The sequence below is a fragment of the Microtus oregoni genome, unplaced genomic scaffold, assembly GCF_018167655.1.
Source record: "Microtus oregoni isolate MIOR12 unplaced genomic scaffold, Mior012 000018F_ref0000195, whole genome shotgun sequence".
NCBI classification, from domain to species: Eukaryota; Metazoa; Chordata; class Mammalia; order Rodentia; family Cricetidae; genus Microtus; species Microtus oregoni.
Genome location: NW_024543077.1, coordinates 18413529 through 18437200, shown reverse-complemented (window position 1 = coordinate 18437200; position 23672 = coordinate 18413529). Strand labels below are relative to the sequence as shown.

At 39.8% G+C, this 23672-nt stretch overlaps 1 protein-coding gene across 2 annotated transcripts in view; it reads left to right on the top strand.

Annotated features, from left to right (window-relative positions):
- LOC121459019 (RUN domain-containing protein 3B) overlaps positions 1-23243 on the top strand; it is a 153656-nt gene extending 130413 nt beyond the window's left edge. Inside the window, exons 9-11 of one of the 2 annotated variants that reach the window (XM_041668505.1) lie at positions 5562-5708; positions 17655-17776; positions 20730-23243. In XM_041668505.1, the coding sequence (XP_041524439.1) occupies positions 5562-5708; positions 17655-17776; positions 20730-20875 (415 nt within the window). In that variant the 3' untranslated portion in view covers positions 20876-23243. The remainder of the gene's footprint in view (positions 1-5561; positions 5709-17654; positions 17777-20729) is intronic. The other variant, XM_041668506.1, reaches the window with a different exon arrangement.
- Positions 23244-23672: the final 429 nt, after the last annotated feature.

The window sequence follows — 23672 nt, the reverse complement described above, 5'->3', positions numbered from 1 at the left end:
CAGGGAGTTAAACGACTCATTAAAGTTTGAGGCATTCTCACATTTTGTAAAGCAGATTCTTGCATCATGATCAATGAGTTCTGGTTGTTACGAGTCACATGTATAAAAAGAACGTGAGAAGGAATGGAGACCAGGAGAGAATATAAATATCACATTAAGCCTGATCTACTCTGTAAGTAGCCAGCATGTGTCCAGATAGATGGAAGAGGTGGAAGAGAAAGTAAATAAATGTTTGGCCATGGTAGAAAAGGTAGAGAGATACTGATGGCTTGCATTAAGGTCAAAAAATAAAATACTAAAGGTAAGTGGGTGATTGTCTGACTTATTCCCGCTGAGCTAAGAGCTGTAAGATCTGCTCTTAGTTTCACTTCTCACAGGTCCCCAAGCACGTCTTGTTCTGGATTCCCTTGAGAATTTGTTATGTCAGATTCCTGCCTCTTACCATCCTTCCCTCCCCTCTATTCTTCTCTCTGCCACCCTGTTTCTCCCTATTCCTTTACCCCTTTGTTTTCTTCTTTGTCTCTGATGTAGTTGTTTAACATAAACCTTTTTTTTATGTGTAATGGAAAAAATATAACAAGACAAAAAATTATACAGGAACTGAGACTTTCCAGTTATTGCTTTAGTTGGTGAGAGGCAGGATCCAGACAAATGTATACTAAAAAGCTTTCCTGGCATTATATATTCAGGGCAGAAAATTGCTCTCAGGGGGCTCATGTAAGTATCCTATAGGTAGTATGTATTTCAGTTCCTATCATGGCATATTTGGGGAGCGCAGTGGTGATCTGTTTTAATGATCATAAGAATGGATATTGGATTCAAATGGTAACACCTGACTTCATGCCATCTGCCATCTGATGACTTGAGCCATTGGTGAACAATACCTAAAGCTTTGATTCATTGATTAACTGGGGTGTACACAGTGCTGCTACCTCACTGCTCTCCTTCCATACCTATTGGCTAGAATTGTATATGAAGAACTTTATTGATTGGGGCTCTTTGATTTCTATAGGACATTCCATGGATAAAGATATAGAAATCCTCATTACTTTTGCTTGTACTTAATGTTTGTCTTTTTAATGCTCTTGCATTTGTTTGGTAAGTACTAATTGAAAGTAGTGTGATAAGCCAGGCCCATTTCCAGGTGCTGATGATAGAAGGCAAGTAAAACTGTCACTGCCTTCACAGGGTTATCTTGGTTCAGAGCAGTGACTAGCAGTAACTAGTATCTGGAAGATGGTTCTGTTTCTTCCTGTAATAGTAATTCCTAATTGCTTCATCTTTGATGACTTTCTCTTTTTTAGACTTCATGTCTCTTACCGAGATGCCCTGCATTAAATGCATAAAACTCTGTGTTGTTATAGTTCTAATATGTTCTTTAATTTCATAAAAGATTATAGCCCAAGATTTTTTTTAGTCTGCCATGTCTCAGAGCACCCAAATACACCAAGAATTGTGTCACATTAGACAAGTAACGGGAAATCACAGGTTTGCTGTAGTTCTGTCTCTGTTCATTCTCTGATGTTGTAACAGAATACCTGAAATGGTAATTTGTCAAGAACACAGGAAGTCCTAAAGCATGGCACAGCATGTAATGAAGGTCCTTCTTGTGCTGTCATTGCACAAGGACACAGGAAGGACAAGTAAGATGTCTACATCCAACCACAAGGATTAGTCCATGTGTGGGTTAAGTGGCACTCCTGTGTCAGTCTGTGACTTGAATCCCTCCTCTGAGCGTTTAACACTTCGCCTTTAGAAGTAAGTTTCCAGTAAATGCTTCTGGATGGATGCATTCAAAAAATAGTCAGTCCTGGTGCAATTTGATGTTCACCTTTAAAACATACACCTGGGCTTCCATGAAGCAACTGTTTTGTTTTATCAGTATTAAAGATTGTTTCATGTTGCTGGGCACTTGGCGGTACACTTTAATCCCAGCACTCGGGAGGCAGAGGCAGGTAGATCTCTGATTTTGAGACCAGCCTGGTCTACAAAGCTCCAGGACAGCCAAGGCTACACTGAGAAACCCTGTCTCAGAAAAACAAAAACAAACAAAATTGTTTCATGTCTTGGACCTTTTGAACTTTTTGAACTTAACAGAGGTTAACTCCCTTAATGCAAAGGATCATAAGCCTTATACATAATATTTATCCACCAGACACAAGTATGAGGTCATCATGAGCATGAGCATGGCCTCTGGTCTGAGAAATGAGCAAAGTAAGGAAGAGCGGATGACCCTTCTTAGAATGCATCAGACATCTGAAAATTTCCATGGGAGAGGAGAATCAGAAAGGGAAGTTGATCTTGAGGAATGGGCAGAATTTGGATTTATAAAAAGTTTTTTTCATGTATGTGTATATGTGTATCTGTGTGAGTGTATGCCACATAGGTATATTGCCCTCAGAGGCCAGAAACGGGCATTGTATCCCCTGGAGCTAGAGTTACAGGTGGCTGTGAGCCCCCCACGTGGGTGCTGAGGCTTTAGCATCAGATGTGTCCGAATATGGTTAAACTTGATGGAATTAATCTAGCTTAAAATTTAGTTTGGAAGTGGCTGTAATTGATTCATGGCTACAATAAAATTTAATCTTTTAATCTTTGTATTTGCTAAAACTGAATTATGTTATTTTGAGGGATAAAATTCCTGAGTAATTCCTGTTAAAACTCCAAAGACAAAGGAGCTTATATTAATTTAGAGATAAATACCACAGAAAAGTTTTCAAATGGAGCTGATAATATATTATTATTACTTAATCTGTTAAAATTTTTCTTTATTGAACCTTTCTGTAGAACCTTAGTGTGAGTGATAATTTATTTCCATCACAATGAATGTTTTCACATTTAAATTAGCCAATTAGGTTCAACACTAGTTAGCATTCTCAGTAAAATATGAAATAATGCATATTTATCTCTGATTTAACATGATGAGTGATTATTTGGTAATTTAAGGTAAAATCGATTTTAGGCTGAGCACAAATAAGAAAAATGCTCTTGTTTTTACTGACCTCTATTGAGTTACTTTGCATAGGTCTTGCTATAAATTTGCTATAATTTTTAAGGGAAGTAATGGGATTGTTCAGCTTGGAAGCAACTGTAATTGATTCGTGGCTACAATAAAATTTGCTAGGAAACTGCTCCACGTTTACAGGATAGAACGGAGCAGGAGGTCTGGTGAGAGGTGGGCTGCTCACAATTCACAGGATAGAACAGAGAAGGAGGTCTGGGGAGAGGTGGGCTGCTCACAATTCACAGGATAGAACGGAGCAGAATGGAATTTTTAATCTATCAACTCATTTGCCTGCTCTGTGGTGTCTCTAAGAATGGAAACCTAGCTACAGTTTCCTGTGGAATTCTCCAGGGATCGATCTGTTCCATAGGGGTAGGACAAGTGCCAGGGTTTCTTATTTGCACATTGCCCATAGAAAGTAGGTACACCATGAACCAAAACCATGGCTGTTTCACCCTCTGAAGTCTCTTAGCTTATTTCAAAGGATCATGCTGCTGTGCATAGAAACAGTATCTTTGGGATTTCTAAAGACAAGGGTCTAAACATAATACTGAGGACCAGCGAGATGGCTCAGTTGGTGAAGGTACTTGTTGCCAAACTTGATATCCTTAATTTATTTCCCACAACCCACATGGTGGAAGCAGAGAACGACTCCTATAAGTTATCCTTATACCCCTATGAACAAATACACTAAATAAATAGATTTAGCCTAATTCCTCAATTTGATTTAGGCAAAAGTTCTCTCTGGACAGTTGTGTTGTTACCTTTGTGGCAGCACTTCTGCAGTATGCGGTCTGAGGCTGCTTCACTCTACCAAAGAAACTACATTATAGACTGGAAGTTGTGATGTTACTACCCCTCGACAAACCCTGCCAGTGCCGGTTATTCAGAGATACTCAGTTGCATTTCTCACACTTAGTGATAAGGTTGCCTAAGATCCACCCCTGACATTCAAGTTGAGTTTCCCATTGGTTTTCACTAGAAACCTCCAATGGAGCAAACACGTAATAGAGAAAAATCTACTAGAAAAACCCAAAATAATGCAGTGTATTGTGGTAGATTATCAGGCCAATAATCCTTATTTCTTCTTTTTCTAACAATCCTAGGATTTCTGTAAAGTTTTATTTGCAGTAGGTAAACAATGTGAAAGCCTTTTAAATGAGTTTTACGTTTTTTTTTTTTTTTCCAGAGATAGGACTTGTGGCAGCTGCCCAGGGTACCTTAGTAAGATTCATTCTCACCAACTTCTTAGCTTAATGAGACAAGATCTAGTGTTTGTACTAGATGATGTTTCTTTCTGCATATAGTGACACATATTCTTAAATTCTGCAGTTATTATACACTGTGTAAAATCAGAAGTATACCCTTGATCATTTAAACAAGTAAACTGTAAACGTGGTTATTTTGTAGACCCTGCTGGCGGTTAATCTTTAGTGCAGGACTGTGCCGCCAGCTACGCACCGTCCCCTCTCTAGACTCCAGAATGGGACTATGATTTGTGGAGGTTAGTAGAAGGCATCCATCACCTCCTGCTCCTGATTGATGACTCGGAATCTTAGTACACAAAAATCATAAGCTCCTGTTTGAGAATGCATGCAGCCAAGATGTTCTATAAGAATTTTAGAGATACAGTAAGACCATTGCTTTTAAATTCTCTTTAATCAGTTCCAATGTTGAATTAGTCTCATGACAATAGTCAATTGATTTGTGTTAATTGAAATTTTACCAAAACTCCAATTCTTTTTCAAGTTGTTCCAGTCAAGTAACAATTCTATAATAAGTCAAGAAAAGCATGGTGAAACATCGCCAGTTGATTATAGCAAGTGTTACAGATTAATATTGATTTCATTACTTTCATGAAACTGTTAGTAGTCATTTCTGTCAAAAATATTATGGGTCTGCAGAGATGACTGGGCAGTTAGAAGCAGCAAGCACTGCTCATGCAGAGGACCCGAGTTTAGCTCCCACCGTCCTCATCAGACAGCTCCAGGGAATCAGAAGGCTCTTCTGGCCTCAAAAGGCACTGTATTCGTATGTACATACCACATGCAGACACACACATACAGACACAGTTAAAAATTTAAAAATTAAAAGGGAAAATAAGTAAAGGATAACTTTTAAATGGAAATATTCTTTTAAATATATTGCATGAGTTTTTAATAGTCCTATTTTTAATTGATTTAACTGATCTTTTTAGTTGAATTAAATTGCTTTCAGTTATTACTCTGAGTTATTATTCCTTAGACATGGAATCTATATTTTAGCTAGCTTCTGATAGTCTATGTCTAGAATACTGTTGCTTTGGATTTAGGTTTAAAGTGCTGATGGACCCTTTAATTATTGGCAGCACCTCACTTTATCTTAACCAGCACAGAAAGTCTGAAAAGCATGTGCTGCGGGAGATGAAAGAGTCCGAGGCCCAGGCAGCCTTGCTGTTCCTGCTCAGTCTATAGACATACCATTTGTAAGTGATTACTCAGGGGCCAGTTAGGTTCCCCGCCATTGAGGGAATAAAAGAGAATAAAGACAAAAGCACTCACCATCTTAATATTCACAGGACTGTGCTAAAGAATAATGATTTAAGATCAAGACAAGAGTTAACTGCCCACCTCACCAACCAGTGGCCTTCCCCAGGAGCTCTGGATGTCAATGCTGTTGCCTTGGATACGTTGCTTTACCGAAAACACAATAAACAGTGGTATGAGTAAGTGTAATATTTTTTTCCAACTAATTACATATTTAGTTGTACCAAAACATGTCCACTTTGGCATCTCGGTTATTTTTCTGAACTTATTATTTAGCAAAGATAGGCTTTAGGACTCCTTTGATGAGGCTCCCTTAAGACACAGGCAGATGTCTGAACATTTAAAACCAAGGCGCCCTGGGGAAGCGGGATATCTGAAGAATTCCTAGGTAGTGGTGTTGGACCCGAAGCTCCTGCTTCTGTTGTATTTCTGGTCAGTCTTTCACTGTATCTATAGATTTGTTTTCATGATGCATTTATTTTTAAATGTTAGCTTTAGGATGTAGTAGCCTGGAATTAATTTTCCAGATTGTTAAAAATAGTCCATCTCCTAAAAGTATAAAGTTACAGCTCTCAGTGGGCCTGAATTTTGCTAATTTTAATCCATCTAATTTTTAGAAGCTATCATACAATCACTCTACCTCTGGGCTGAAATTTCTTTGTCCTAATCAGCCTTTTCTTTGGTCAGGATGTGTCAATATTGAGTGGACTGCAAAAATCTCAGATAATCTACATTTTGAAAAATCAAGCTCTATTATCATCTTTTCAGGTTTACCACTTTTCTATCTTTGTCGTTTGTTTCTACTGTATTTCTTCTTCATTTATCTCTTTCCCACCTATGTCTCCCTTTTGCTCTTTTTCTTTCTCCCTCCTCCTCTCCCTTCTTCTTCCCCACTCTCTTTATCTGCCTTCTGTGGAGCCCTGAGCTGAGAAGTCACTGGCCCCACACATTCTCACTTCTGCTTCTTAGGATGCCCTACGAGCTAGTGAGTTACCTTAGTTTCTGTTTGTCTGTTCGTCTGTCTAGCAGTCATCTAGATTTTCTGCATCTTGTTTTAGCAGAAGCATGACTTCCACCTTCTTTATTCTCATGATGTTGGGGGTTGTTGTTTATCAAGGTTAGGGTACAAATTAAATTTGACCTTTTGTTAATTAAAAGCAGTACTAGACACTTGAGCTCTTTCTTGACTCATTGATTGTTAGAGGCAAGTAGAGGTGAATAAACTCTTTGTGGAATAAATCAGAACTCTTATCTATTAAATAATTTTTAGTATGACTCAAGATGTTGGCTGTGGGCATTCTATAAACCAGCATAGAGTTCCTTTATATACTTATATAAAAGTTTGCAGTACCCTGGCAATGGTGACACTTGCTTTTAATTCCAGCACTTGGGAGGCAGAGACAGGAGGATTTCTGTGACTTCAAGGCCAGCCTGGTCTACAGAGCCAGTTCCAGGACAGCCATGGCTACAGAGAGAAACCCTGTCTCAAAAACAAAACAAAACAAAACAAGAAAGTTTACAGAGCTATAACCTATGCTGAGTATAATTTTACCTTTCTTTGTCATAATGAGTTAATAAAAACAATATTTGCATAATATTGATAAATCATAAAAACATAATTTATGATTAAAAGCATGCTTTATAGAAATATGTAGTATACCTATTATATATGTGATGTGAGAAGCTCTTAAATTTACAGAGATGAGCTGGAGGCATTCTCTGTTGATAGACCACCTGTGGAAGCACAAGGACCTGAGTTTGGATCTTCCTCACCAATATATAGGCCAGTAGGATTACATATCTGTAATCCTAACACTAGGGAGGCAGAGAACCCACTGGCCAGCTGGACTCCATGTTCAGTAAGAGACCCTGTCTGAAAATTATGCATGTGAACAGTAGTGCACCCAGACATGGATGCACACCTATCTATGTATCATACACATGTGCTCACTATTGTGACAGGACAGTGGGCAGAGCACAGTCATTACAGTGTAGAACGTTCCAAGCGTGAAGACCTCTGTTTCATCCCTAGCTCCCATGGAAAAAGCTGGATATGGTTGGCCGTACTTAGTCTGGGGAGGCAGAGTCCGGTGGATCCCTGGAGCTCTCTGCCCAGGCAGCCCAGCATAGCTGGGAAGCCTTAGGTCTGTTTTCACAAAACAAGGTGGACAGCTCCTGTGGAATAGTATCCAACCAACCTTGTGTGTATAGGTGTGGTACTGACACCCACACACATAAACATGAACACATATTTGGGATTGCATTAAATCTGCTAAATTAAGACTTTCTTTATAATATCTACATTATTGTGAAAAGGTAAAATATTTTCAACAGAATGTGTGTGCTTTTATCAGTCACATGATACCTATTGTAGTCAATAAAGAACCCAAAGTGGGCCTGGCATAGCCGTGAACCCATACATACACATACAATAGTAGTAATAAATGAAAGTTTAAAATGAAGAACCACAGTGGCATGTTTATTACTAGTTTACATCTGCATGTATAATGATGACTTACTTACAAAGCAATATCGCAGCAGTCCAAGAATTGCAGTCTTGAAACAAAGGCAGGAGGCCAGCCTGTCTATTCAGCACGAATTTAGAGTTTGTGCTTCTTGACTCACAACATCAACTGAGGATGCAAAGTACCCTTTTCTAGTATTATCCCATTAACTTGACTTGCCCTCATTATGTTCTTACTGTTTTTAGATGACCCTGTTATCTAGTGCAGGTACAGAGGAGTCAGGACCTGGAGTTCAAACATAGTGATTGTCAATAACCACTCCTCATTGATTACTTTGTGATACTGAATGGTGCTTCCTTTCCTTAACTTTCTCTTTCTGTACATATAATACATAATCCCCATCTAACAATTAAGTGCATTGACTGTCACTTAATAACTTCTCAGCAAGTATTAATAGATGACATGATCTTTTCTTCATTAATCTTCCATGCTGAGGAGTGCATACCTATCTCACATTCAAAGATCTGCTTTCTGAATCTTATAGAAAATTGGTTTATCCATAATAGTTCTGAATATGTAATCCCAGTTACTTCACTTTTAGAGGTTAAAGTATGGATTTCCAGGATAGGGAACTTTCTCTAAATCATGTTTGAGATTAAGTAGACCTTTCCATCTTTGATGAGAACCTACAAATTATGGAGGGAATGGCTAGTTCTCTTTAACAAGCATTATCAGCTCTCTTGATAGCTGGCCCTACAGTTCAGTAGTTTTGGTGTTAAGTTTCTCCTGCAAAGGATGCACATGCCTGGGAGAGTATTCTACCAACTAGCCTAAGTTGTATTCAATAAGAAGGTTTCAGAAGCAAGCTTGGGTCAAGTTGGGGCTTAAACAGCACTTACTTGAGCTACCAGCAAATTTGTGAATTAGGCAGCACTAGGACCAAGTTCAGAGAACACTCACCCCACAGCAGAAGAAGTGGCTTTCATAAAGCGAGCAGAAAACACAGTAGAAATATGATCTGAGTGGTTCTGGCTGCACATGAACCTCCCTTGAATGCAGAGGGAAGAGGGATTGGTCTTGTTTGGGGGTGATATGACGAGGGGACCTCTGGGGTTGGCTGACACTTGGCTTGTTGTTACTAAATAGTATAGGCCTGAGTTAGGTTTCAGTTTGATTACGAAACTGGCTATTACAATTTGTAGAAACCAAAAGAAAATGGTGGTACTGTTTGTGTGCATTGTGAGCATGTGTGTCTGTGTGAGGGTGCCAGATCCCCAGTAACCGGAGTTACAGCTGTGAGATGCCATGTGGAGGCTGGGAACTGAACCTGGGTCCTCTGAAAGAGCAGTCAGTACTCTTAACTGCTGAGCCTTCTCTCCAGCCCAACAATTTTATTATTTAAATATATCCCTACAAAAAGCAAGAATTAGAAATAACTTCTATGTGTCCATGTGCATATGCATGCCTGTGAATATCCCGCACATAATTTTTTCTTCATTCTTCTCTCATACAATATATCCCAACCACAGCCTTCCCTTCCTCCACACCTCCACTCTTTCCCAGATCCACTCGTTGCTCCTCTGTTTCCCATTAGAATAGAATTAGGCTTCCCAGGGACATCAAGTGAGCATGGCATAATAAGATGCAGTAAGACTAAACACATAACCTCATTATTAAGGATGGACAAAGCAACCCAGTATGAGGAAAAGGGTCCCAAAAGCAGGCAAAAGAGTCAGAGATATCTCTCCCCCACTGTTAGGAGTCCCACAAAACCCCAATATAAGCTGGGTGGTAGTGGTGTATATCCAGCACTTGGGAGGCGGAAGCAGGTGATCTCTGTGAGCTCAAGGCCAGTATGATCTACATACAGAGTGAGTTCCAGAATAGCCAGTGCTACACAGAGAAATCTTACCTTAAAAAAAAAAAAGCTAAACAAGCACAACATATACAAAGGACCTAGCATAGACCCATGCAGACTCTGTGATTGCCACTTTAGTTTGTGGGCCCCTATGAGCCTGCTTAGTTGATGTCTGTGGGCCTTATTCTTGTGGTGTCCTCTACCCCTCTGGCTCCTACAGTCTTTCTTCTCTCTCTTCTGCAGGGTTCCCCAAGCTCTGCCTAATGTTTGTCTGTGGGTCTCTACATCTGTTCCACTTAACTGCTAGAGGAAGCCTCTCTGATGATAATTGGGCTAGGCACCCATTTATGAGTTATAAGCAGAGACAAAACTTTGATTTCAATTGCCCAGACCTGAATAATCACACAGAAACTATATTAATCACAACATTGTTTGATCAATGGCTCAGGCATATTCCTAGCTAGCTCTTACATCTTAAGTTAACCCATTTCTATTAATCTATGTATCATCACAAGGATATGGTTTACTGGTAATGATCTGGCATCTTTCTCCTTTGGCAGCTACATGACATTTCTTTCAATTGCACCTATTCTCTCTCTGTCTCTGTTCAGATTTCCCTCCTGGCTTTACTCTGCTAAGCCATTGGCCAAAAAAGCTTTAATCATTCACCAGTAAAGGCAACACATATACTGAAGGACATCCCATGTCATACCTCTTTTTCTGTCCAAATTAATAAAAAGGTTTTAACTTTAACATAGTAAAATTACATATAACAAAACAGTTATCAATCAAGAATCATAATTGCAATATTTATTTCATTTATATTTGGCAAATTAAGGAAAATATTTTATCATCTATCCTATCTTTGCGAGTCTAAAGTTTTATACCTAATTTGTCTTTTATCATAACTAAGGAAATCTATAATTATTACTATCTGTCTTCCACTCCATTAAAGAACCCGGAAGGAGATAATATTACCTAAAAAAACAGGAAGTGCATTATAAGCAACTTCCAAAGTTCTAGAAGTGACAGAGAGATCTCGCTGCCTGAACAGTCATGCAAAGTTCTTTTGTAATGTTGGAGCATCCATCTTCAAGCTATAGACTTATAATATCTGACAGACTTTTCAGTGAATCAGGAAACTTGAAAATCTGTTCTGCCTTGAACTGACAAAGTTCATGAGTTGCTTTCTTTTGTGTCCTGAAAAATTTCTGGCAGTTTCTTTTTTGAAACAAGACTGCTGAAGGACCATTCCATCTTGTAGGTCCTGCATGTCCAGACCCTCCCTGTGTATTTTCCATCTTTTTATGGCCCATGATGATTTTTTTTCTCTTTAAGAACCTCAGCTTAATATCCTTAAATTATTTTTTATCTATGACTCTAAATTTTATCCTCTCTGTATGAAGCCCATGCACCTTTATTAAACTTACTGTGGCCCGTTAGAGGCCTTTTTTTTTTTTTTGTCTGAATCTGTCTTTACTGTGAATCTGTAATCCTATTCTGAGCAGGAACACTTTTTAAAAATGCTAAGCAGGTGTGGCTAGGTCTAATACTGCAGCTTTGCCTGTTGCCTGTCCTGTGCAACATGGCAGAGGTATGTTTACCACTTTTGCAAGCCATGCTCACCACTCCAGCTCCAGGGACGCAGTGGAGTCTATGTTGCTATTAAGCAACTAGTAACATGTTAATCACAAACCCCATTTAAGTGCTCCATAGCAGGACCTCCTGAAGGAGCCAAAGCCATTTGTGCCACCAACATAAACCAGGAAGCTCTCTCTTAAAGAAGTCGTTGCTCAACCATGCAACTGTCAACCACATTCAGAGGGACTAGTTTGGTCCTATGCTTGTTCCTTCCCAGTCCGGCTGGAGTTGGCAAGCTCCCATTAGCCCAGGTAGCTTGTTTCAGTGTACCCATCATGGTCTTGACCTCTTGGCTCATATTCTCATTCCTCCCACTATTCAACTGGACTTCGGGAGCTCAGTCCAGTGCTCCAATTCGGGTCTCTGCCTCTGTTTCCATCAGCTGCTGGATGAAGGTTCTATGGTGATATTTACAATATTCATCAGTTTGACTACAGGGCAAGTCAAGATAGGGCCCCCTCTCCTCTATTGCTTAGGTTCTTAGCTGGGGTCATCCTTGTGAATTCCTGGAAATTTCTCTAGAGCCAGGTTTCTTGCTAACCCCATAGTGGCTCCCTCAATCAAGATATCTCTTTCCTTGATCTCATCTTTGTCCTCCCTCCTTCTTGACTATCCCATTCCCTCAAGTTCTCCTCCCTTTTCCTTTCTTCCCTCCCCTTCCCCTTCCACTCTCCCTTCTCCCCCCACCCCCATACTCCCAGATTTGGGGGGGCATTGGCAGTGGCACAGGATTTATCCCTACTGCATGCACTGGCTTTTGGGGAACCTATTATCTTTGGATGATACCTTGCTCAGCCTATATATAGTAGGGAGGGCCTTGGACCTTCCCCAAAGCAATGTGCCTTACCCTCTCTGAGGATTGAATGGAGGTGAGATGGGAGGGTATGTGGAGGGAATGAGAAGAGGGGAGGGAGTTGTAACTTGGATTGGTATGTATAATGAAAAAAAGATAGTTTGTTTTATTTTTTAAAAAACTTTTTTTAAAAAAAAAAAGTCATGCCTGCAGAAAGCAGAGCCTATCTGAAAAACTGCAGCTACCAAGAAGCTGCAATTGACTCCTGTTTTTGTGGTTCTAGAAGTATTTTTGTTAAAGCTTTTTTAGGCTTTATATGGATGTGCATTGCCCCATGTGGAGTGCCGTTACATAAGTGGAGTTTGTCCTTTTGTATCCCAGCCTCCCAGACCTGAACAATCACACAGAAACTATATTAATTACAACACCGCTTGGACAATGGCTCAGACATATTGTTAGCTAGCTCTTTGATCTTAAATTAACCCATTTCTACAAATCTATGTATTGTCACAAGGCTGTAGCTTACTGGTAATGTTCTGGCATCTTTCTCCTTTGGCAGCTACATAGCATCTCCTTTGACTGTGCCTATTCTCTCTCTCTCTCTTTCTATCTCTCTATCTATCTCTATCTCTGTTTAGATATTTTCCATCTGGTTTTACTCTGCTAAGCCATTGGCCAAAACAGCTTTATTCATTAACCAATAAAAGCAACACGTAATATACAAAAGGACATCCCATATTGTCGAGTATAGCAGACTATCATTAGGTATCAATTTATTGACTCCCCATCCTCCACCCCACACCTCTTTGGCCAGTGTTTGGTTCTACCCTAGGTCTCAAGGCCACCCAGCTTCTGGTTCCTGGCCATCTACGCAGTGTGGGGCATGAGCTTCCTCTCCTGGTGTGGGCCTCAAGGTAGACCAGTCTACCAAGCTCTGAAACAGCATTGCCTCAGCACATGCTGCAGCCACGACAGAAGATTGAAGGTTTTCCCAGTCCCACCACTGGAACTCTTGCCTGGTGGCAATAGATGTTTGGTCAGGCTCCGTACCCACATTACTAAGAGTCCTTATTAGGGTCATGCTCATAGATTCCAGGGAGTTTCGGAAACTGTACTGTTTCCATATCTTCCCCCATATGCCCTGAAATTCCGGTCGTCTCTCTCTCTCTCTCTCTCTCTCTCTCTCTCTCTCTCTCTCTCTCTCTCTGTGTGTGTGTGTGTGTGTTCTCTCTACCTCTCTCCCTCTCTCCTCCACCTCATTCCTCTTGTTCTTGTCTCCAGCTGCCTCCAGTCCACCCACATAATCTATTCTATCTCCCTTCTCGGGGAGATCTGTCCATCCCCCAGAGCCCTCCTTGTTACTTAATGTCTCTGGGTCTGTGGATTGTAGCAATCCTGCTCATGATTTCTCTTCTCCCTGTGGATAATACTTCCCTCTGTATTACACAGTGTGCTGCTCACTGACTACCAGATAACACAGATTACTTACTTTAGAACATCCTTTGAGAAAATTTATAATATAAAAGGTATACCAATTGTTTCTAATCATTGACTGAGAGATTACCCATGACTTATGACACCGTTCTTGTTTGTTTTGGTTTTTTTAAGACAGGGTTTCTTTGTGTAGTCCTGGCTATCCTGGAACTTGCTCCATAGACCAGGCTTACCTCAAACTCACAGAGATCCTCTTGTCCTCCTACTGAGTGCTGGGATTAAAGATGTGTGCCATCCTTGCCCAACATGACTCCAGTCTTACCAATTTAAATTATATTTAGTGACATAGTAACATGTATTAAACTACAAGTTCTTGTGTTACAGAAGGTGTGCTTCTTGCTGCCTTGGATTCTCATTTTTATGACCTTAAACTACTTACATTTTAAAAATTCTGTTCTGAGAAACAGCAGTATGTATCAGTTTATGTGTCTCTCTGGATACATTTAAATCTCATGATGTTAATGAATCTAGAATATTCAGGACTTAACTCTGGCCTTTCAATGGCAGAACTTCCATAGATAGTTTACTACAAACCTACAAATGTTTAAGAGAATGAGTCTTTTTAGAAATTGGGTAAGAACATATAATCTAAACATCATTCATCATCTGAAGCTAAGGTCTCCTTCCTGCTGGTGGGTTTACACTTGTCTTCAATAAGGAGGTAGAGTGTACAGTAAGGTACTGCTATGCATGTCTTGTGAATAAAGGTTTAATTTCGGGGTGGAAGTATTTGTTGTTGTTTAAAGCATCATTGTTTCCAAATTCTGTTTCTATATTCATCTCCCTTGATTAAGTAGCAACTATAAACTCAAGGATTGGCACTAACTGGGAAAAACTAAAGGAGTTTCAGCATCAGTCCCTCTGACTTCAGCTTCAGGGGAAGCTCATCTGACATTGTTACAATGGCATCTTTCACAGTTCCCTTCCTCCAGCAAGCAGCAGACCTGTAGACTGTTGTAAACAGTGCTGGCAACTCTGTTATGGTATTCAGTACATTCCTGCCTTTTGTTTTGAAATGTTTCTGCACATAAATTTTAAATTAAAAATATCAACACATTTCTTAGCATGAAAATAGTGTCAGAAACTCATCTTAAGCCACCAGTCTAAAAGCAAGAATTCTGCATGTTAAACATAGAAAATAATTTGTAAAGAAATGTTTAAAATTACTTATTAGAAGGCAGTGTCTGGGCCAAGAAAATGGCTTAGTAGATAAGAGTGCTTGGTCTGTAAGCATGAGGGCCTGGGTTCGAATCCCCAGCACCCATGTGGAAGAGCTGGACATGGCTGCTTGTAGCAGAGATGGGAGGGGCGCCAGCTCACAAAAAAAAATAATACAAAGACTTATATTAGTTACGAAAGTGCAGTTGATAGCCTAGACTTGTTTCTAACTAACTCATAACTAATTAGTCCCTGTTTATTCATTCATTTTCTATCTCATGGCTTTATTACCTTATCTTCATATTACCCATCCTGGTTTCTCTGTGTCTCCTGGCATCTCCTACCCTTCTTCCCAGCATCTCTGTGCCTGGAAATCCTGCCTAACTATTGACCATTCAACTTTTTATCAAAGCAATCACAGTGACACATCTTCACACAGTGTAGAAGAATATTCTCTAACAACTGCTCATCTCTGTAACCCCAAGCATAGGGTGAGGCTGGATCTCAAGAGTGAGCTTCGCTGAAACAGCCAGCCTGCATGTCGGGGAGCAGCCTCACCTCAAGTAATGTGGAGAACAATAGAACAGAGTTGAAGGCCGGCTCTGGTGTGTGCACGTGCACAGGTGTAGGCATGCATACACACATCAAAAACGGACCCCCACATTCTTACCCTCCCCTATAACTCACAACATATGACTTTAATGAAAGCCAACTGAAATTTACTGGGACAGAATAATTTAATACAGTTCTCAGCAAATGGCATAGGATGGCAGGTTCTTCTGTGATGCCAGAGTGGAGGTGGAGGAGCTAGAGGAACAGTCAGCTGCCAGGCCAAATGGTCAGTTTACTCTTTGTGAGACCCTGTTCCTTTCAACGAAACAGAGATAGTAATAAGCTAAATCCTAAGGTACTGCTCAGTACTAAACAAAATTTTATATGTGTGCATATGCTCATATGTGTGGCATCATATACATTTAATTTAAACGTATAGCCCTGTATTTTAACATGTACCAAGTGCTTTATAAATATTGGGTATCACTTTATTGTGTAACATGTAGCTTATAAATGCATTATCTTCTCTATCAGAGGTTTCCTGATTTAAAATTATGATTAAGGACTTTTGTACACAAAACATTAAAGAAGTCATCTTACTACAAATTGAGAACACGGTTCTGTAAGTTAGTAAAGCCATTCTGCCATCTCATTCTTCCCTTCTGAGAGAGAAAGAGAAAAAAATGGATTCCTCATAAATGTATTCCATCACTATGGCAGCCTATAAAGTTTTATCTTAATAAGATTGATGGGAAATAAATACAAAACCAATTTATAGTGCTATTTTTAGTAGATTTATTGGTTGTTATTATTAATGTAATTTGTGTTCAAGTTATTATTAACATACAATCTACTTTTAGTAAAGGAATACTTTTCTTTTTCCTCATTTAGTTAAGAGCCCTAACTAGCATAAGATAATATCTGGATGTAAGCATTCCAAACTTTTTTCCTTGAGACAGGGTCTCACTGTGTTGTTCTTGGTGGCCTGGAACCTGCTGTATAGACTAGAGTGGCCTTGAGCACACAGAGATCCGTTTGTTCTGCCTCCCAAGTGCTCAGATTAAAGGTGTGTGCCACCGTACCCAGCTTTCAAAACACCTTTAGTATATACACCTTTGTCAACGCTGTGGCCACGTCTGCATATGACAACTATAAAAAGAGGTCATTTGATTCATATGTGCTTTCCTGTAAATATTATAATAAAATGTTTATTTGTGGATTTTACATAGGATCTGACTATTGTATGAAAGACATTCAGCTTGAAAAACCTTTTCTTAGTCCACTTATATTGGTAAACAGTGATCAATTCTGATTTTACATGGGCTACAAAGGACACCAAACCTGATTTTATCTTTATTGGCCTTATACTGAAAACTGAATTTGAGGAAAGGCTAATAATAATAATCATTCACTAACTTTTGATTTCTAACTGAAATATGCTCTGATATAATTAATTTCTAAGTAATTAGCCTAATACAAGAGGGTCTTGAAACAGATGAGAGGAGATTGATTGTCTTGATGGTATATTAATACATAGCTATTTATTAGTCAGCCTTTTTAACTTTTAAATTGCAGGAGTGTACAATAACTATTTTGTTGCAGAACAGCTGTTTGAAGGCACTGAAGAATCCTGAAGCACTTGAAATGATAGGTCATTATTAAATTATGCTATTTGTTTCTTTTGTTTGTTGTTTGTTTTGTTTTGTTTTTGAGACACCATTTCTCTGGCTGTCCTGGAACTCCCTCTGTAGACCAGGCAAGCCTTGAACCCAGATTCAGCTACCTCTGCCTCCCAAGTTCTGGGATTAAAGACTAAAGATGTGCGCCACCACTGCCTGGTCCCATTTGTTTCTTTATTGGTAGTATTACTTAGATTAGAAGTTCCTATTTTAATTGTCTAGATAATAGATAATTAATTTGATAATGTTAATTTGCTTGGGAAATTATTACTCTTTTCTGTTTTTCAATGAACATAGATAAGCTTCCATAGTAGATAGGGAGAAAACTATAATGGAAATCACAGAATCCATGATGAAGGCAGAGTTTAGGGAAGATGTTGTGAGGAAATGAGTTACAACTTTAAGACATGACACTGTCGAGGACGGTCATAAGGTCTGCTCTGTAGTGAGAAGAAATTTTAATAGTTTTTTATCCTTATTTTCAGTAAGAGTTACCAAAGCCTTGACCAGCTATCAGCAGAAGTTAGCCTTTCTCAGGCCTCGCTGGATCCCAGCCACTCACAAGACGGAGATGGGAAACAGGACTCACTGAATTTCGTCGGTGAAGGTAAGTGTGCTGGCTAGTTTTACGTCAACCTGATACAAGCTAAAGTCATTTGAGTTTTAACTCAACTTGACCCAAGCTAAAGTCATTTGAGAGGAAAGAATTGCAATTAAGAAAATGCCTCCATAAACTTAAGGTGTAGGTAAGCTTGTAGGGCGTTTTCTTAATTGGTGATTGATGCAGGAGGGCCCAGCCCATGGAGGGTGGTGCCATACCTAGGCTGCTGGTCCTGGGTTCTGTAAGGTGGGCTGAACAAGCCGTGGGGAAGCAAGCCAGTAAGCAGCAACCCTCCCTGGCCTCTGCATCAGCTCCTATCTCCAGGATCCTGCCCTCTTTGAGTTACTGCCCAGACTTCCTTCAGTGAGGAACTAGGATGTGGAAGTGTCAGCCAAACAAACCCTTTCCTCCCAACTTGCCTTTGGTCATGGTGTTTCATGCTGCAATAGTGGCCCTAAGACAGGATGGAAGTGACTTTGGTATTTGTGAGATTAACATATCTGGTCTCTTGAGAACAAAGCGTTCTTCGGTAGCCCACACCAGCCTTAAACTTAGAATCTTTTTGACTCTGCCTCCCGTGTCTGGGATTTACAAATATGTCTCAAACATGCATATATGCAAATCATGAAATATAATTAAAATGTATTTATTCTTAATAAATTGTGCTCATTGACAATTTCATACATGTTTTAATACATTTTGGTTGTCCCTTCAGCCTCTCATTTCCCTCTCGTACCTGTAGGCCCCTCCTCTTCCTTACAAATATTTTTCTCATATTCATTACTGTTGTTTTGTGTCTCACAAAGTTTAAGTAGGGCTGTCTGTGTGACCCTGTGGGTATAACTATCCATCAGAGCCCTGTGTGCTCACACTGGAAGCTATGGTCCCTGCTCTTCTCCCTGAATCCATTATGTCGCCAGAGATCAGCAGTATGTGGTAGGGCCCTGTGAGCTTCTGCCTTTCCATGGCTGACTGTGCAGGTCCCACCTTGCGTGAGCCCAGTGCCGGTAGGAACATTTGCTCAGGGTTGCTGTGACCGTGTTGTGACTAGAAGTTGGCATTTCACAGGCCTGCTCAGTACCTTCTGGTTCTTACATACTGCCTGCTCTCCCTTCTGCAAATGTCACTTGACCTGATGTGGTATAAACGTCTTAGTCAGGGCTGAGCCCTTAATTGTTTTTTATTCTCAACGTCTTGCACCGCCGTAGATCTCTGCATTACTTCCACTCATCGCGAGGAGAGTTGCTGTCATTAAGCCTGAGAATAGCCTTTGTCTAGTCTGTCCTGAGTAGGCCACCAAGAAAAAAAATTGCTTTTTGTTTTTCGAGACAGAGTTTCTCTGTGTTGTTACAGCTCTGGCTATCCTGCTGCTCTGTAGACCAGGCTGGCCTCGGAGCTCATAAAGACCTGCCTCCCTCTACCTCCTAAGTGATGGAATCGAAGGCTTGCATCACCACTGCCTGGCTTATCTTAAAAAAAAAAAAAAAATAACTGTGTATTTATTTCATTATTTTGTTAAATTTACTTCTACGTATTCCATTCCTTTGGATTATATTATAAATCAAATCACTTTTCTCAATTTCTTTTTTTTCAGACTTTTTAATTGCTTCTTTTAGATTTTAAGTATACATTTTTTTAATTGCTCTTTCCCCCTATCTACCTGTAAAAAATAATAAAAGTGACTTTGGTTGTTCATAGTATTCTCAGAATATTTTATTTTATTTATCCATTTATGTATTGTGTATGTATGTACATGTGTAGTTAGTTAGTTAGTTTTTCGAGATAGGGTTTCTCTGTGTAATCCTAGCTGTCCTAGAACTCAGGCTGACCCCAAACTCACAGAGATCTGCCTTCCAAGTGGGATTAAAGGCATGGACTACCACCACCCGGCTTTTAGTTTATTTTTAAGACAGGATTTCACAGGTGTCAGGCTGCTGAGAGCCTTCCACACTCGGGCCAGGGATGAATGCTTAATGTAGAACTTCTTCATGCTCAACTTTTCATTGGGGATATTTAGGGGAAAGTGAGAACTAACTCCTGAAAGTTGTCTTTTCATACACTCTTTGGCACATATACATAAGAAATTTAAAAATATATAATATGTATTTTTATAATTACATATAAAATACATTTATTTAAATATTTATAATTGAAATATACATGTAATACATAATATAATATATGGTTTAATTTATATATAACATAAAATTATATAATTAAAACATGTATATGTGTGTTTATATGTAATTAAAAACTTAGCCCCCAATGCATGTGAAGTGAGCATTGTCTGATCAGGATAGTTTGGTTCTAATGCCCTTTTTTCCTCCCTGAGACAAGGTTTCTCTGTGTAGTCCCAGCTGTTCTGGAACTCACTCTGTAGACCAGGCTGGCCTTGAACTCACAGAGATCTGCCTGCCTCTGCCTCCCGAGTGCTGGGATTAAAGGCATGCGCTACACCCTCCCAGCTATGCCCTTCTTAATGTATATATGGCCTTCCCAAATCTCTCTGGCTTGGCCACAGTTAGTGTTGTTTAGCTGAGGATTCTTCTTCCTTTACTGGATGACTGAGTGTGAATATATTGTCAAAAACAGAGGGGGAGGCATGTGAGGTAGAGGATCTGTGAGTTTGCGGCCAGCCTGGTCCACGTAGTGAGATCCGGGACAGCCAGGGTGGCCTAAAGAGATCTGTCTCAGGAAGTAAGCAAACAAAAGACGAGCGTTCCATGTTTGCTCTGGAATGCATCATCTCGAACATCTATGCCAAGACATTTTAAGAGAAGCTCAAATATGCTAATGCTTTTAAAGGTGAAATTAAAAATTGCAGAAAGGTGAAGTATTTTTAGCCACGTGGATACGTCTTCACGCCCTCAAAAGCTGTGGGAGTTTTCATGGTTTTATGATCTCGCTGTGTGATTCATGGAGGCTGTTACATTTATGTGATTTTTGTCTTAACTTCCAGGTAAAGAAGATACCCCCTCACTGCTTGGTCTCTGTGGGTCACTAACATCCGTGGCGAGCTACAAGTCCCTAACGAGCCTAAAATCCAATGACTGCCTTGCGAGCCCCGCAGCCGAGATGGCGAGCCCAGGCCTGACTCCATCCTGAAAGACTACACAAAAGCCCAAAGTTTCTGATTGTAAATATTCGGTTTCCATAAGTTTGGCTGCTTGGGGAGGTCTTTGAGATTTTATATTATTCTGGTACATGTGTGGCATTCTGATGTTTGGGGTTTCAGCCCAGCCTGTGTAAAGTCTGAGGGGAAAGCACAGTAGACCTGCTGTTTTTCTTTTTAAAATCTTACATGTGTCATTGAAGATGTTAAAATTGAATAGGCTTTAAAGAAACAAAGATTGTTTGAATCCATTGTAAACTGTACAAAGTTATTACTCAATGATTTTTATAAATTTGTTTAAATGCTTCTTGGTGTGTAAAAGTTGAGCTCGGATTTTATTCGAGACTTAAAATGAGTGTTTTCTTTCACTCCTTTATTTGGTGGTTAAATTTGCACAGAAGGAAACTGACTAATTTCATTAAGTATTTCCTAAGTTCCAGTGTCCCCATGATGCGTCTGTACCGGAGGAGGCGCTCAGCCACAGCGGCACAATGGCTCCGTTAGTGATTCTTTTATCATTTATCATGTGGTAACAACTTGTAGCATTTCATAAATTTTGTAGATATGTACCTTTTTAGGCATTTGCTGACTTAGGAAAAGCATTTTATATCTAAGAAAAGAAATCCATTTCTTAGACTTACTCTCTCAGGATTTTCTTTTGAAATTACCAATTTTTAAATGTGATCAGGTGTGCCTGAGAAGTTGGAAACACTCCAAAATGCAGAACAAATGCTGGAAAGGTGTTACTTACATCACAACTTTCGAGTTTAAGGATTAGAGAAGCTTTTAAATGAAGAGCTTACGCGTGACCAGCATACCTGACTGTGATTGTATGTCAGAGCTACACTGCTGTCTGCCCCGTGTGCAACAGTGAACTGTATTGTGGATGCTTCGCACCATTTACCATTATACCACGACCTCATTCTTAAACTGCTCCTAGTGTTTAAAAAGTCTGTACATCTGTGGGAAAAGTTTTTTTTTTACAGCCGTGTTTCCAAATCTGCAGTTTTTGAAACAGCTACACGTGTCCCTAAAAATTCCAGCATACTGAAAATAAATGAAGTATATTTTCTATAGTGCGTGAGATGAGGAAAACAGTGTGCCAAAGAAGTTTTCTATGTTGTTTACAAGAAGTCACGATCCTTACTGGGGACTTCACGTGGCGTTTCTGTTTGTTGATTTTTACATTTAAACCTAGCAGCTGTGATGTGTAGGGAGCGGTTCCTCCTAGAAAGCTGTCTGAAGAGAGCTGAACTCACATGGCCGTTTCTTGTCCAAAGTGTAGGGAGTCCTCGGAAGTGCTCGGTGCTTAGTCTCCTGTTGTAAAGTAATTAATAGTGCTGTGACCAGTCCTGCAGCGGGGCAGTACAGACAGGCATTTCCAGGGCAAAGGAGGCATTTCTGGAGCAAAGGAGGCCTGGAAGCTCATAACAGACTTCATATCGGATGTATCAGAATACACCAAGACTTTTCTTCCTAAAGCTGAAGGCTTTACTACTTGTACAAATGCATACATTCTTTAAAAATGTACACTGCATTAAAACAGACAGGCCGTAGTGGTGCACTTGGGAGGCAGAGGCAGGCAGATCTCTAAAAGTTCAAGGCCAGCCCGGCCTACAGAGCTAGGTCCAGAACAACCCAGGCTGTTACAGAGAGAAACCCTGTCAAAAAAAAAAAAAAAAGTAGTGTCCAAAGATGCTTTTAATTATTGTGAGGAAGAACAAAAGAAGACCATGGGGCCTGAGGGAGGGTACATGAGGAAACAGACGGTCAGGAGAACTTTGGGGATCTTAGGCTGGCCATGGGCACACCTCTACCTTCCTAAGAACTATCTGAATGTTTAATGCTTTATCATCATGACTGCTCTCACCTGACATTTATGATTCTTTCATATATTAAAACCTTGTTAAGATCTTTTCATACATTTTTTACAAAGTAGAAGGAAATATAAGATTCCCTAACTGGTACACTTTCTCAGATTTGTCTGACAGAAACACTAGCTTGTGCAGGTAGCCCAGGTAACCCTGCTGCACGCTGCAGGCTGACACCTGACACCTGAGGATGCCTCCATGCCCGGAGCCCTTGTCTCAGATCCATCCGCTGCTATGGCATCCAGGTTTCTGCAGTTCACGTCAAGCTAGGGCAGCTTATAAATGTTTGCATGAATAAGCAGCGTGTGTCTCATTTGTTCATTTTCAGAACCCCGCAAAGAGTGCCGGGTTATGTCTACTTTTCCACATGTGTGTTTTCAGTGGTAGTCTTCATTTTCAGAACCCTGCGGAGAATGCTGGGTTATGTCTATCTTTCCATGTCTATTTTCTTGCCTTGATGTACTATATTTGCTGCATGTATATTAAAGGTTTTTAATAATACAGTAATGGTCTTATTCCTTGACGAAAAGAATTACACGTTTCAAGTGTTCGCTAACTTCTATTTCATCAAATATTGGGAACAGTGGGGATTAATTATACCCAAAATATTAATGAATGTGATCTGAAGAAATCCTTTTATTCAAGCCGAATTACTTTAAAAAATACTCTTTATAGACCACATGGCATTTTGAGAATTGTTGAGTACATGTAGGACAGTGGTCCCAGGGACTAAATGAAGATAAATTCCTATCTCTTAGTGACATCACAACTCCTCCAGTTGACAGAAAGTCTGACATACTCTAAATTTATCAAGCACCAAAGGATAGGGGAAAGATAAAGTTAAATCAATTAGTGGTTTACAGGCATCCTCCCCACCCAAAAAATTATAGTCATCTTCCTGAAATCACGCTGATAGGTC